At 34.5% G+C, this 14,684-nt stretch overlaps 1 protein-coding gene across 12 annotated transcripts in view; it reads left to right on the top strand.

Moving 5' to 3' along the window:
- The window catches only part of Pi3K68D (phosphatidylinositol-4-phosphate 3-kinase catalytic subunit Pi3K68D), a 987,208-nt gene that overhangs the window by 723,595 nt on the left and 248,929 nt on the right, over window positions 1-14,684 (top strand). For all 12 annotated transcript variants that reach the window (XR_011333110.1, XM_069831124.1, XM_069831122.1 and 9 more), the window contains 2 exons: window positions 8,220-8,370; window positions 8,637-8,793. Coding sequence is in view for 11 of the 12 variants with exons in the window: in XM_069831124.1 (XP_069687225.1) it covers window positions 8,220-8,370; window positions 8,637-8,793 (308 nt within the window). In the remaining variant the exon portion in view is untranslated. The remainder of the gene's footprint in view (window positions 1-8,219; window positions 8,371-8,636; window positions 8,794-14,684) is intronic.

Genomic DNA, 14,684 nt, shown 5'->3' with positions numbered 1-14,684 from the left:
TCAATTAAGGATACAATTTTCCTTAATAATTAGTGACGAAATAAGAAATTCTGTCTGATAAACTTAAGTTAAAGGTGTCAAGAAATGATTAATGTGAAAAAATTATTCAATACTACAAAACTTTTATGTTCAATAATCTTGCAAATATATTCCTTATTTAGGAATTTTTTCAGTACTATTTCATTTTGGCATATATGCATGAAAACTTATATGTTTTGTTGTTTTCTAATGCCAGGCGTTTGACAATGAATTTTTTTGGCCTCTTGCACTCCAATATTTTTCAAAGATATTGTCATGGTCAGCCAGTGAAGGTTTTAAGGTGTTCCGAAACCATTTCTTGATTTGAATTGCACAATGGGCAGTTAGGGGATGATATATTCCAATTCTATGCAGATGCTTGGCCAAACAGTCATGGCCTGTTGCCAATCTAAATGCAGCTACAGACGATTTGCGTGGTAAATCGGGAATTAACTGTGGATTATGATGCAGAGAGTTCCATTTTTTCCCTTGAGATTGTGTTACCAAATTTTGTTTGTTGAAATCTAAGTATGTAGATTTAACAAATCTTTTCACAGAGTAATACGTAGATTTAGTAGCAGGTCTGTAAGTAGCAGTGCTGCCCTTCTTTGCTAAAGCATCCGCATTCTCATTTCCAAGCATTCCACAATGGGATGGTATCCATTGGAATACAATTCTTTTATTGAGTGTTATTAATTGAGAGAGCATTTTAGTTATTTCTGCTATTTGATATGAAGGTGTGTGTTTAGAGACGATTGATAGAATAGCTGCTTTGGAATCTGACAATATAACTGCATTTTTAAATTTATTGATGTGGGATAGAAGATTCCTGAGACTTTCACTTGTTGCAATGATTTCTCCATCAAAACTTGTTGTGCCATTCCAAGAAATCTATAGAGAGAAGAGACAGCATGTAACACCTGCACCTGCACCTTGTGCCCTGGAGATCAAGGATCCGTTGGTGTATAAATGAAGCCAGTTTTGTGGAGAGTATTTAATATTAATTGTCTCTAAAGGCAATTGTTTCATTATTTCAGTGTTTACTTCTGATTTCAGTATTTCTTTTGTTAAATTTAGATTATACTGTATATTTAATAGAGTTAAAGGGTTTGGTTTAATTTGTAAGTTTTCTTTTAAATTCGGGATATTGATTTTCTGTTTTCATTCTTGAACCATGGATATGAAACTTTTTTTAGTTTTTAATCTACAGAGAGGACTGTATGAATGCCAATTGTTTCCTGGTAATCTGATATGTTTTTGATATTGGATCATTGCTTTTTCTTCTATTGTCATTGTGATGCTGTTAATATTAGTGAGGAATCTCATAGAATCTATTGGAGTTGTTTTGATTCCACCAGTAATGAGCCTGAGAACTTGGTTTTGAGCACGTTCTATTTGTTTATGAAAGGTGAAGTAATTAAAATTTCTCTACAGTACGTCAGCACTGGCTGTATAAACATTTTGTATGTAGTGTTCAAAGTATTTCTAGAGTATCCCCATTTCTTTCCTGCTAGTCTTTTCAGAAGGGAGAATCTTTTACGAGCATATTGAGTGTTAGTTGGGAGGCCGGAGGGAAAAAGATCTTTGAGGAGGCCAAGGCATAGATGGGAGGATAATATTAAAATGGATTTGAGGGAGGTGGGATATGATGATAGAGACTGGATTAATCTTGCACAGTGAGACAGAAGCCTCCTGGCTATCCCCACCGTAAATCATTGGATAGGGTTGAATATCTCGTTGGGTGAGGGAAAATGAAATAAACACCTTAAAAATATAATTTACCTGAGAACATTTATTAATTAAAAATAAGGTAATAATCTCTATATAAACTATATTGAAAAAAAAAAACAACAAGAAATTAGAGATATGAATACTTTACATAGTGTAAGAAATTAGTAAATATAAATCAGGTGACTTGATAATCAATATAATTAGAAAAAGAAGCATCCCAAGAAAAACAATAACTGCACTAAAGGCAGACCAAAAGCGAATATCAATCAACTATGAAACTACTGTCCCTCCGGGACTGGCTTGCCAAGTCATATAAACCTCTCTGACATCCGCCATTACACATAAGAATTTAATTAACAGATTTTACACAAATTTAATATTAATTTTAAATTGGCCCTCAATTCTGCCATATACTAATGTGGAATAAAGCTTAACAAAATTAAACAAAAAAATATTTAGCGGACAATATAAGACTGACGAGTGTCAGTGAATCTTTGTAAGTAAAGGCAAATTAACAATGTAGAATTTAGAAAAGACAATATATATATTAATAAATAATACTGTCACCAATAATAATAATAGTTTTATTTTCCCTGGCAGAGTTAAGGCCATCAGGCCTTTTCTTCCACTCAACCAGGATCAAATCATATACAGAAAAAATACATACCGGTATACAAATATGAACTTAAAAATAATAATAAACATAATTAAGTAGAAAAGAGAGATTGGATACATATACACAATCAGTATTAACTTTGAAATAACAATAATAAAAAAATATATATGTAATAATAATAAAAAAAGAGAGACTGAATACACTGAATACATAATCACAAACAGAAAAATACATTCTAGTATACAAGTATTAAGTTAAAAGAAAAAAATAATAATTAATACATATGAATATAATCTCACAACTAAAGGAATAGTACAATTAGTATGATCAGCACAGCACGTGTTACATTGAGACAATGACAATTACCTAGATATTAGTGTTAATGGAAAAATAAAGTAATGACTGTGTAAAATAATAATAATAATAATAATAATAATAATAATAATAATAATAGTAAATAAAAATTATAACTAAAAACTAGTTCTGTGCATTTAAAATATTTCTAAACAACGTAATTTTAAACAACTGGGGACTAAGACTACCCCTGATTTCCAGCAGCAGCGAATTCCATGAGCGGGCCATGGCTATTGAGAAAGAACTTGAGTACAGAGATGTCTGATGACGTGGTATTGATAGCAATAGATTGTGCTGTGAATGTGTATTACGATTATGATGTGAAGCTAGGAGAGTAAACCGAGAGGCAAGGTAGTTGGGTGTGGAATCATGTATAATTCGATATAGCAGGCAAAGAGAATGTACTAATCGTCGATCTTGCAAGCGGAGCCAGGAGAGTCGTAGAAAATATTCCGATATATGATCATGTCGGCGGATATTGAAAATAAATTGGACGCAGACATTATGTATACGTTGAAGTTTTTGAGAAAGTTCAGCACTTAGGTCACTATATAAAACATCACAATATTCAAAGTGAGGCATTACAAGGGTCTGTACTAGAATTTGTTTTAGTTTAGTAGGAAGGAAATTTTTCAGGCGTTTCAAAGAATGCATGATAGAGAAAACTTTTCTACAGATATATCTGATTTGCGTATTCCAGTTCATATTAGAGTCGAAATAGATGCCGAGGTTTTTTACAGTAGCACTGAAAGGAATGGTCGAATCCACTTATAATCCTCGGCAGGTCAGTCTCGGGATCAACTTGAAATCGCCTTCCTTGTGCACATGACGAAACAAATTCTCTTTACAGCATATCGGTTGACCACCGCAACCGAGAACCACATCGTGGGCAATAGATCAAAGAATTCCAAATCCCCAGGGTCAGGCCATGCCTGTCCATACCAAGTCACCATTCCAGGTCGTCATGTCGGTATTTCAATCACTCGCCACTGCAGTCATCTCTCCCCAGACTGGATTGCAAGTTTCTCGTTCGGACGCCGCTCAGTAACTGCCTTCAAGCACCGTGTCGTGACTCGAACTCGGAAGGTCTCTCGTAACAGACAAATTTTGAACAGAAGCATCCAATCACAAGCAAGACAGAAATCACGACCCAATAAGAAAAGTTCATGATAAAAAAAATAAACTCGCTCTTTATACATAGAAGAAAACAGACAGGAAATGGCGGATAAGAAAACGCCACCTATTAAAAAAAGATAAACTAAAACCAGGAAGTGAAAGAAATAAGGGAGAGGAAAAAAAAATCAATACAGAAAACAGTGTGCCGAAAAATAAATGGCACAACAGGATAGGGACCGATGGCAGGCTTATATGAAGGCAGGAATGAACCTCCGGATTCCTTAAAAGCCGTAAGTAAGTATGGTTGTTTACCACCATATGTGTTGGTATCTCCTGTGTAATGTCATGTGACGAATACACCAATATGTCCACTTTTTCAGTCATTTGTGATACTTCCCTTCCTTGATCATTACAGACAGACACTTTAAATTCTTCGTCACTACACCTGGATATTTGATGTCATCATAGATTACAACACAACAATCTCCTACCTTCAGTTGACCTTTCGCAATATAGCAACGTGCTACATTTCTTGCTGTGGACTGATTTGTTTCAATGAGTGATAAAAACATGTTGTGGTGAATGTTCTCTAGTGTTTCTAAAGATACCTACCACAAGATGCCTCAATTCGCGAATGCAATGAGCATGTTGTGTTCCACTAATTGGTACAATCTTTTGAAAGAACTTTCTGTCTTCAGTCAGATTAATGTAATTTTTGTCTCCAAAAATATATTTCACATTGATATTAGATTCTTTCATGACATTAAGAAATTCTTTTTGGTGTTTCACAACATTTCTTCCATTAAGATATGTTTGCCAGACATATCACTTGAGCGTTGTTCCAATGCCCTCATGTGCTCCTTTACCATGATAAGATTCAAAGAAGTTCAGTGAATCATAATAGATGGCATCTGGATAGTTATTGTTCGACATGGTTGCCATCATATACCTATTCTGCACCACCCCTTACTTTCTTTATTGATATCCAATACAATGGCCAACACCTCCCTAGGACTTATGAATCCAAATATCTTGGAGTTATTTTCGACAGTAAGTTAACATGGAACAACCATTTGAAATATATTTCTGAAAAAGCTCGTAAAAGATTCTCCCTTCTGAAAAGACTAGCAGGAAAGAAATGGGGATGCTCTAGGAATACTTTGCACATTACATACAAAATGTTTATACAGCCAGTGCTGACGTACTGCAGAGAAATTTTAATTACTTCACCTTTCATAAACGAAATAGAACGTGTTCAAAACCAAGTTCTCAGGCTCATCACTGGTGGAAACAAAACAACTCCAATAGATTCTATGAGATTCCTCACTAATATTAACAGCATCAAAATGATAATAGAAGAAAAAGCACTGATTCAATATGAAAAATTTATCAGATTACCAGAAAACAATTGGCATTCATACAGTCTTCTCCGTAGATTAAAAACTAAAAAAAGTTTCATATCCATGGTTCAAGAATTAAAACAGAAAATCAATGTCCCGAATTTAAAAGAAAACTTACAAATTAAATCAAACCCTTTAACACTATTAAATATAGAGTATCATCTAAATTTAACAGAAGAAATACTGAAATCAGAAGTAAACACTGAAATAATGAAACAATTGTCTTTAGAGACAATTAATATTAGGTACCCTCCACAAAATTGGCTTCATTTATACACTGACGGATCCTTGATCTCCATGGAACAAGGTGCAGGTGCAGGTGTTACGTGCTGTCTCTTCTCACTTTATAGATCTCTTGGATATGGAACAACAAGTTTTGATGGAGAAATCATTGCAATAAGTGAAAGTCTCAGGAATCTTCTGTGCCACATCAATAAATTTAAAAATGCAGTTATATTGTCAGACTCCAAAGCAGCTATTCTATCAATAGTCTCTAGACCCACACCTTCATCTCAAATAGCAGAAATAAATAAAATGCTCTCTCAACTAATAACACTCAATAAAAGAATTGTATTCCAATAGATACCATCCCATTGTGGAATCCTGGGAAACGAGAATGCGGATGCTTTAGCAAAGAAGGGCAGCACTGCTACTTACAGACCTGTTACTAAATCTACGTTTTACTCTGTGAAAAGACTTATTAAATCTACATACTTAGACTTCAACAAACAAAATTTGATAACACAATCTCAAGGGAAAAAATGGAACTCTCTGCATCATAATCCACAGTTAATTCCCGATTTACCACACAAATCGTCTGTAGCTGCATTTAGATTGGCAACAGGCCATGACTGTTTGGCCAAGCATCTGCATTAGAATTGGAATATATCAGTCTCCTAACTGTCCATTGTGCATCTCAAATCAAGAAATGGATTCAGAACATCTCAAAATCTGTGCTTCAGTGGCTGGTCATGATAATATCTTTGAAAAATATTGGAGTGCAAGAGGTCAAATGACTTTGTTGTCAAATGCCTGGCGTTAGAAAACAACAAACAACAACAACAACTTTCTTTATTGTTCTATTACTGCAAAAATCATCAACTGTTGCTTTGTTCAAAAATTTTTCCTCAGATGTATGTTTCGAGACATTAGATATAACTGCACAACACTGAGTACATAGTTCATCAGGATTTTGTAGTAAAGTATGTCTACTGCAGCAATTACGGTAACTGGAGAATTTGGGTCAGTGATCCAGTGGGCTGATATTACCGCATTTTGATGTTTTGCACTAACTCAAACTAAACTTATCTAACTTAAATTCTTGAAAATAATGTCACAAAGAAAAATGTTCAAAATTTGTAAAGATATAAAAAATTCTAAATTATGTTTTATTTAACAACACTCGCAACTGCCAAGATCAGTGTCATCTGAGTGCCAGAATTTTGTCCCACAGTAGTTCTTTTCTACATGCCATTAAATCTAGTGACATGAGCTTATCGCATTTAAGCACACTTAAATGCCATCAACCTGGGCCGGGATTGAACCTGCAACCTCGGGCACAGAAGGCCAGTACTATACCGTCTGCGCCACCCAGGGCGACTGTAATGATTATGTTATCAATAGAACAACTGACATAGATTACAAAAAATACCTATCTTTTAGTTTGCTAAATGATACCTAGGGTAAGTTAATGTTAGTAAATAATAAAAATTAAAATTCATATCAGCAATTTAGTACCATGTACCAGTACTTAATATGCAAATATATGCATCAATTAATTTATACATGGGCCTAGTACGATAGCTACTTACTTACCATAAATATGTATTTAAACTTGTTTTTTTTTATATGAATTAAATTAACATTGCAATTTTGTAAGTTAAGCAGTGAAATATTTTATAAGAACTTTAGGCATAAATTAAATGCTTTATACGAATTTTAGACGTAGACACTATATTTTTATAACAATTATGGAACACATATTTTCAAGAATGTTTAACCTAGAGTACCGGTAGCCTATATGTACATTGAAAAAACAACACTCACACGCATGGGTGTGCGTGCACACACACACACACACACACACACACACACAATTATCTAAATCAACAATAAGTATTTGAAATCCCACTGCTAATTACGTTTAGGTGTAAAGACTTCCAATAAAAACAAAAATTGCAACTGGATTTGAGGATAAACTTTAGTGATACATGAACATAACATCTTTGTTTGTGTGTCACAGTCATTGTGTTATGTGTGTCACGCATTTTTCTTGTAAAATTTGTACATGAATCCAAATGTTGTCGATATAAGAAGTTCATTGTTGTATAATGTGTCTCACTTTTCCATTTGTGAAACATCAAAAAATGAAATGGTTTTGAAGAAATACAAACAAATGTCCATTTGAGCATGACACACGAACTCTTAACCTTCCTTTGTAATAATTGTAATTAAGCACGAAATAATCATTGTATTACGACTTCTGTGCATTATAATTATTAACAAAGATCAGCACTTCATTATTAATTGAATATAACGTACAGAAGTAATTTATTTGCCTTAAATGTGCATTCAAATATGTGATTTCTAATAGAAAATTTCGCATTCTTGAACCACAGATTTCTTTATGCTTTTTCTCCCACATAAGCGTTGTTACACAATCAATATTGTCAGATTAAAAAATTCAGATCATAACGAAAAAAATGACATAACAAGCAGAGATTCGTGAGATTTTTCTTTTTCATGGAAACTTCGCATTTTCATGGAATGACCCAGGAGGGTACCTTGAGCAGTTAATCTAGGTTAGTAAAGCAATTGTTACAGTCTTGTAATAAAGTGTTATCTGTGATTTTAAATTTGTAAATGAAACCTTTTCTAATAATAATGCATTTTTGTAAACTGACTTATAGGTCACATTTTAATATATATATATATATATATATATATATCTGTGTGTATGTTTTTTTTAACATTTTTTTTTTCAGCATCATGTGCTGGATACAGTGTTGCAACTTATATTTTGGGGATCTGTGACAGACACAATGATAATATTATGCTGAAAACTTCTGGTCATCTTTTCCATATCGATTTTGGAAAGTTTTTGGGAGATGCACAAATGTTTGGCAACTTTAAGAGGTAAATTACTAACACTGAATATAGAAATATAATCATTTACAGTAATTCAAATTTGGAAACATATTTTATATTTAATTGTGTTATCATATTACATTTTATTTTTTAATTTAAACATTTTTTCAAAGATAAATATAAGTAAATCATTTGTAATATTTTTGCAAAGATCTAATTAACGAATTAATTTTTTATACGAAAATTAACTAATGGAAATGGAAATCTTATCTATATTTATAAAATGGATTTCTTCTGCTATCTTGTTTGTTTAGAGATCGGACACCATTTGTACTAACATCAGATATGGCTTACGTGATTAATGGAGGTGACAAACCAACAGCAAAGTTTCATAACTTTGTAGATCAGTGTTGTACTGCATTTAATGTAGTACGTCGTCATGGTAGCCTACTCCTCAATTTATTTGGCCTGGTAAGAGTAGAAAATATTTCATATCAAATATCTTTTATATCACAAGAGATTGGATTTGCTTGGCTGTCTTTTCTCATGTGTGTGTGTGCGTGTGTGCCTTTTTTTTTTTTCATTGCATGTCCCATTACCTACATCTGATTTTTTAACATTATCATTAAATCCAGCCTTAGTTTACTGTCTTAATGTCACATAATTATACCAATGGCTGAATGTTGTTACGTTGTAATACATAATTGTATTATATTTTTTTTTTTTTTTTGTTTTAATCCCTCATATTGCAGTTTCCTACTATATATATATATATATATATATATATATATATATATATATATATATATAAAACACTTATTATTGGCTAGTAATACAGTTAGTATTTCTTTACCTTGACATTAAGTTAATACAATAATTTCCTGGTTTAATATGTTTATTAGTGTTCTGATATATCCAAAATTAAACCCTAGATCATATATAGGCCTACCCAGATGGGTCGGTCTTATAGGCTTTCAGGTTAACAACTTTTGTCAGGTTTACTACGCTGCATCTAGTTGTTACATAAGGAGTCACGTCATAATTCCCATTTGAATTGCATTAGCGACTGACTGCCATCTCGTGTTCGTTTACGACAGACGGGTGGTGATCCTGGCGGTTGTTCTCTTCAAAGTGCTGCCGATTTTAACATAATGATGAGTTATCTGTTACATATATGATCTAGGATTAAACTTAAACTCAATTTGACATTTATCTTTATTGTCTCTTTTGGTATGGCTTGATTTCCTGGGGCATAACATAGAAGCTGGAAATCGATACTGTTGGCAAACTTAAGAAATTCCTTCTTGTGAGCATTCACCATTGAAGTTTTTGTTACTGGCCATTTTCCACCTTTCTCCCCAGTTTCGTTTTTGAGGTGATTTCTTACTTTTTCTAATAATTTTTGGTATTCATAATAATGTGATTCACTGTTTGCTCTGGAGGATTACATGTGCACTGTGGACTATCCATAATCTGTAAACGATGATAACAGGACCTCAGCTGTCCATACTCAGTCAAGAGGACTGCCAAGTTTGCCATAACAGAGATGTTGATTTTTAGCCTATTCTTCTATTCTTTATCGTGGGGAAGAAAGACTTGGTTATTTCTCCCTTTGTAGTCGTTTGCCATTCCTTTTCCCATTACTCTTCACTTCTTTCTCGATTCTCTTTTACTACGTGACAGTATTCTCTGGTAACAGATTTCTAATGACGTGTCTTCCGCTCCTTTTTTCGCAAGTTTATCTGCCAGTTCATTCCCGTGATATTCTGCATGAACTCTATCGTCCAATTTTGATCTTCCAGGATCTTAATTTTTTTTCCTGATGTTGTCTATTAATTCATTGTGATTGTTGAGGTTCCTGAGTGAGTCCAGCATTATCTGGCTATTTGTATATATTGCTGCAGTCCAATTGTGCTCAGTTCCTTTATCTTTCCCAGAGCTTTTATAATGGCTATTTGCTCTGCCTGATTGTTGGAACATTTTTTGTGTAACCGAAATTTCAGTCTGTGTATTATTTCTTGATTTGTAAGTATGGCGATTCCCGAACCTACTCCTGCTTCCATTGGTGTATACTTCTAGTGTATAGTCCGCTTTTCTTCTTAAACTTTTAATTCTGAGGAAATCAGCTGGATGTGGTCAGTTTTCATAAGGTATGGGAACGTCTAGTTGTAGTCCAGCCATTTCTGCATTCTTTGTTGTAATGTACAGATCAGCAATCTCTTCTGTTTTGATTATTATTATTATTATCATCATTATTATTATTATTATTATTATTATTATTATTATTATTATTATTATTATTGGGGTTCGCCCTGTCACCATGCATAAGGTGTCATGTGATGTAGTTCTAAAGGCTATTCTTATATTTATCAGTCTATGGATTCTCTTATATTTTCTTTGATTGTATTGCTTCTTTAACAGAGCCATCTTCAGTTACAAGCCGGAGCATAGGTAGGTTTGGCAATGCTGAGTTGAGGCAGGCAGAGGCAAAATAAGGCATGACATTTGATGTTTCAGTGCTTTGGTTTTGTTGTCACGTGTTTATTTTCGACATTAATTTACACAAAAGTAAGTGCATATGATCAAGATTCGGTGTATTGATGTACGTAATTTATTACGGAATCCGAAATAGTAAAAAAATTATGGTTTATTTAGCTACACTCGCAACTGCAGAGGTTATATCAGCGTTGCTGGTGTGCCAGAATTTTGTCCTGCAGGAGTTCTTTTACATACCAGTAAATCTACTGACATGAGCCTGTCGCATTTAAACACACTTAAATGCCATTGATCTCAGCCAGAATCGAACCTGCAACCTCGAGCATAGAAGGTCAGCCCTATACCAACTACACTAGTAAGGGCGACTCCCGAAATAATATTTTATTTGAGTTTCAGAATACCGCGTAAGTACTTGCATACAGCCACTTATAACTTTAAAAAATTAAAGCATACGTGTTTTTTATTGATGATACAAGGGAAAATTAATAAATACTTAAGCCCATGTTGAATCTTTCGTACACTACGTTTAACACTTGAATATAAATAATTGATTAAATGGCGATCTTACTCGTGTTAATTATGTAAGCATGTATGGCTTACAGCTGTTTCGGTGTTACTTGAACCATCCTCAGAGCCTACTAGATCTCGGCGCTATCTCAACTTCACTGCCTGTTGTGTGGGTGCATTTGTGTGATGAAGAGTTGTGTCAAATAGTGTGTGTGTTCTGAAATTGATCTGTGTGTTGAGAATTTGATTAGGGTGTGTTTTAGTGTGTCTGTATATTTCGTATTGTTCTAGTGTGTTGAGTTTTTGGTTTTTGGGTTGTATGTGTAGAATTTCCATTTCTGTATTTATGTTATTGTATGTGTGGTTAGCATTAGTTATGTGTTCGGCATATGTAGATGTATTGTGTCCTCTGGTTATTGCTTTAATGTGTTTTTTGTATCGAGTTTGGAATGATCTGCCTGTCTGTCCAATGTAGAAACTGTCGCAACTATTGCATGTGAGTTTGTATACGCCTGTGTGACTGTATTTATTTGTTTGTGTTGTTTGTATGTTGAGATGTCTTTGTAGTGTGTTTTCTGTTCTGTATGCTATGTTGTATTTCTGTTTTCTGAATGAGGATGTGATCTTGTGTATGTTTTTGTTATCATATGTTAGTGTGATGTATTTCTTGTGTTTTGTTTAAAGTATGTTTCTACATCACAGAACTTGAAAAAGATCCCACCACACAATACCACAACACAATAAAAAGCACAATCAACAAAAGCAAACACGTAATACCGCACGATATGAAACAACAACTCAAACCCATCAAACCAGCAACACCTAAATTCAATGCACTACCCAAGATACATAAAGAAAACATACCAATCAGACCTCTAATCAACTAAAAACAGGCACCAGCACACAAACTAGCCACACACATGGACAAAGTCATCAGAAACAACATAAAATTCAGAAAATAGACAACAATAAAAAACACTATAGACCTCGTCAACAAAACAAAGCAACAACACATTCCACACAGTGCAACACTAGCATCTTTCGATATCACTAACTTATACACTAACATACCGATACAAGACACATTACAGATACTAAAACAAATGCACACAGACAATAACACACCACAAGAACACATCGAAGAAATCATCCAAATCACAGACATCATAACAAAGCAAAACTATTTCACACACAACAACAAATACTACACCCAAACAGAAGGATTGCCAATGGGATCACCCATATCTAGCATACTAGCAGAGATATTTTTACACAACATAGAACAAACATACATACTCAACAATGAACACAACAAGTATGCAGACAACATAATATACTGGCACAGATATGTAAACGATATACTCATACTATACAAAGGAAACAAAAGACAAATACACAAACTACACCAATACATAAACAAATTACACCCAAAACTCCAATACACACTAGAACTTGAAAACAACAACTCCATAAATTTCCTAGACATCACCATAACAAAAATCGACAACAAACACACCTTCAAAATATACAGAAAACCAACCACCACCACCACACACGTACACAACACATCTAACCACCCCATACAACACAAACATGCTGCATTCAGGACAATGGTACACAGATTACTCAACATACCCATGAACCAACAACACTACAATGAAGAAGTGAACACAATCAAATACATAGCACAAGAAAATGATTATAACCCAAACATAATAGACAACATCATAAGGGAGACAAAACAAAAACTCAACAAACACAAAAACACAACACAAACGTAAGAACACAAGAAATACAGCACACTAACATACGAAAACAAAAACACACACAAGATCGCATTCTCATTCAGAAAACAGAAATACAACATAGCATACAGAACAGAAAACACACTGCAAAGATAATATCTCAACACACAAACAACACAAACAAATAAATACAGCCACACAGGCATATACAAACTCACATGCAATAGTTGCGACAGTTTCTACATTGGACAGATAGGCAGATCATTCCAAACTCGATACAAGAACACATTAAAGCAATAACCATAGGACACAATACATCTACATATGCCGAACATGTAACTAAAGGTACGGTCACACGTCTCTACTTTTGCTGCGCAACTTTTGTACTGCAGCTGCAAAAGTTGCGTGCCGTGTTCACACGTAAGCCAAAAGTAGCGTGCTGCACGCTACTTTTTGTGCTGCGCAACCTGAGTGCAGCAAAAGTTGCAACTGGAGGTTGCGAGTCTGTTTACACACAAGGCGCTACTTTTGCAGCCGCAGTCATGCTGCAGGTTTCCATCTCCGTGTTGACTTCTCAATATACATTTTGTGGTTCTCTAGTGTGGAAGCTTTATTTAGTGCTGTCAGAATGGGTGGTGGAAGCAATGACATGACTGACGCACGTACAGCAGCATTCGCAATCAAGAGAATTGTCTTAATCTGGGCTCATGACACCTTCGAAATCTGCAAATGTCACCAACAATATATATGTTACTTTGGAAAGATGCTAATGAAAACCCTCATATACTGCAATTAATCTCGCCTAAACTTTCACGACCAAGAAAGATCTCTTTAAGATTATGAAGTGAAACATTCAGAAAAGGTTCCGCGATTTATATTATGATGTAGTGGATCAAACAATAACAAACTTGAAAACCCGATTTCCACCCGAAACTATGTCACATCTTGTAAAAATGGAACAGTTTTACTAGGCTTAGGAGATAATAGTTATGTTATTTCTATATTATGGTCACGATTTTGACGGTGTAAACTTAACAGCGATGGAATAATCAACGAGTTCATCAGTAAAACAGCTGTCAGGAGAAACACTTTCCAGGTTCTATCATCGTAGGTGAATGATTAGGCCTATATAATGTTTGTAAGTATTTATTCCATATTTTCACAACAAAATTGTATCAATAAATAATAATCCGTGGTGCTACAGCCCTTTAAGATCCCAGACCGACCAGCCGGCTGCTGGCCTCACATCCACATGCTGAAGCAGAGGTGTACAATCACCCAACTAGAATAGAAATATCATGTGGTTAGCTCGATGATCCCTCCAGCTGTTATAGTTGGCTTTCATAACCGGATTTTGCTACCTATTGTAGCTCTTCAACTGCATCACGATGCTGGGTGGGCACCAGTCCCATACACTAGCAGAAATTTCATGAGAAAATGTCTTTCCCCATGAGGACTCGAACCAGCGTGCATTCCTTAAGGTAGGATGCCTTAGACCACAATGTCATGGCGCAGGACACAAAATTATATTACGAATTTATAAATGTAGGCAGTGCAGTTTATAACATAGACCTCGGATTCTTAGGCTCGTTTAGTGTAGGTTGAAACATATGT

The sequence above is a fragment of the Periplaneta americana genome, chromosome 7, assembly GCF_040183065.1.
Source record: "Periplaneta americana isolate PAMFEO1 chromosome 7, P.americana_PAMFEO1_priV1, whole genome shotgun sequence".
NCBI lineage: Eukaryota > Metazoa > Arthropoda > Insecta > Blattodea > Blattidae > Periplaneta > Periplaneta americana.
This window is presented reverse-complemented; position numbering and strand designations above follow the sequence as displayed.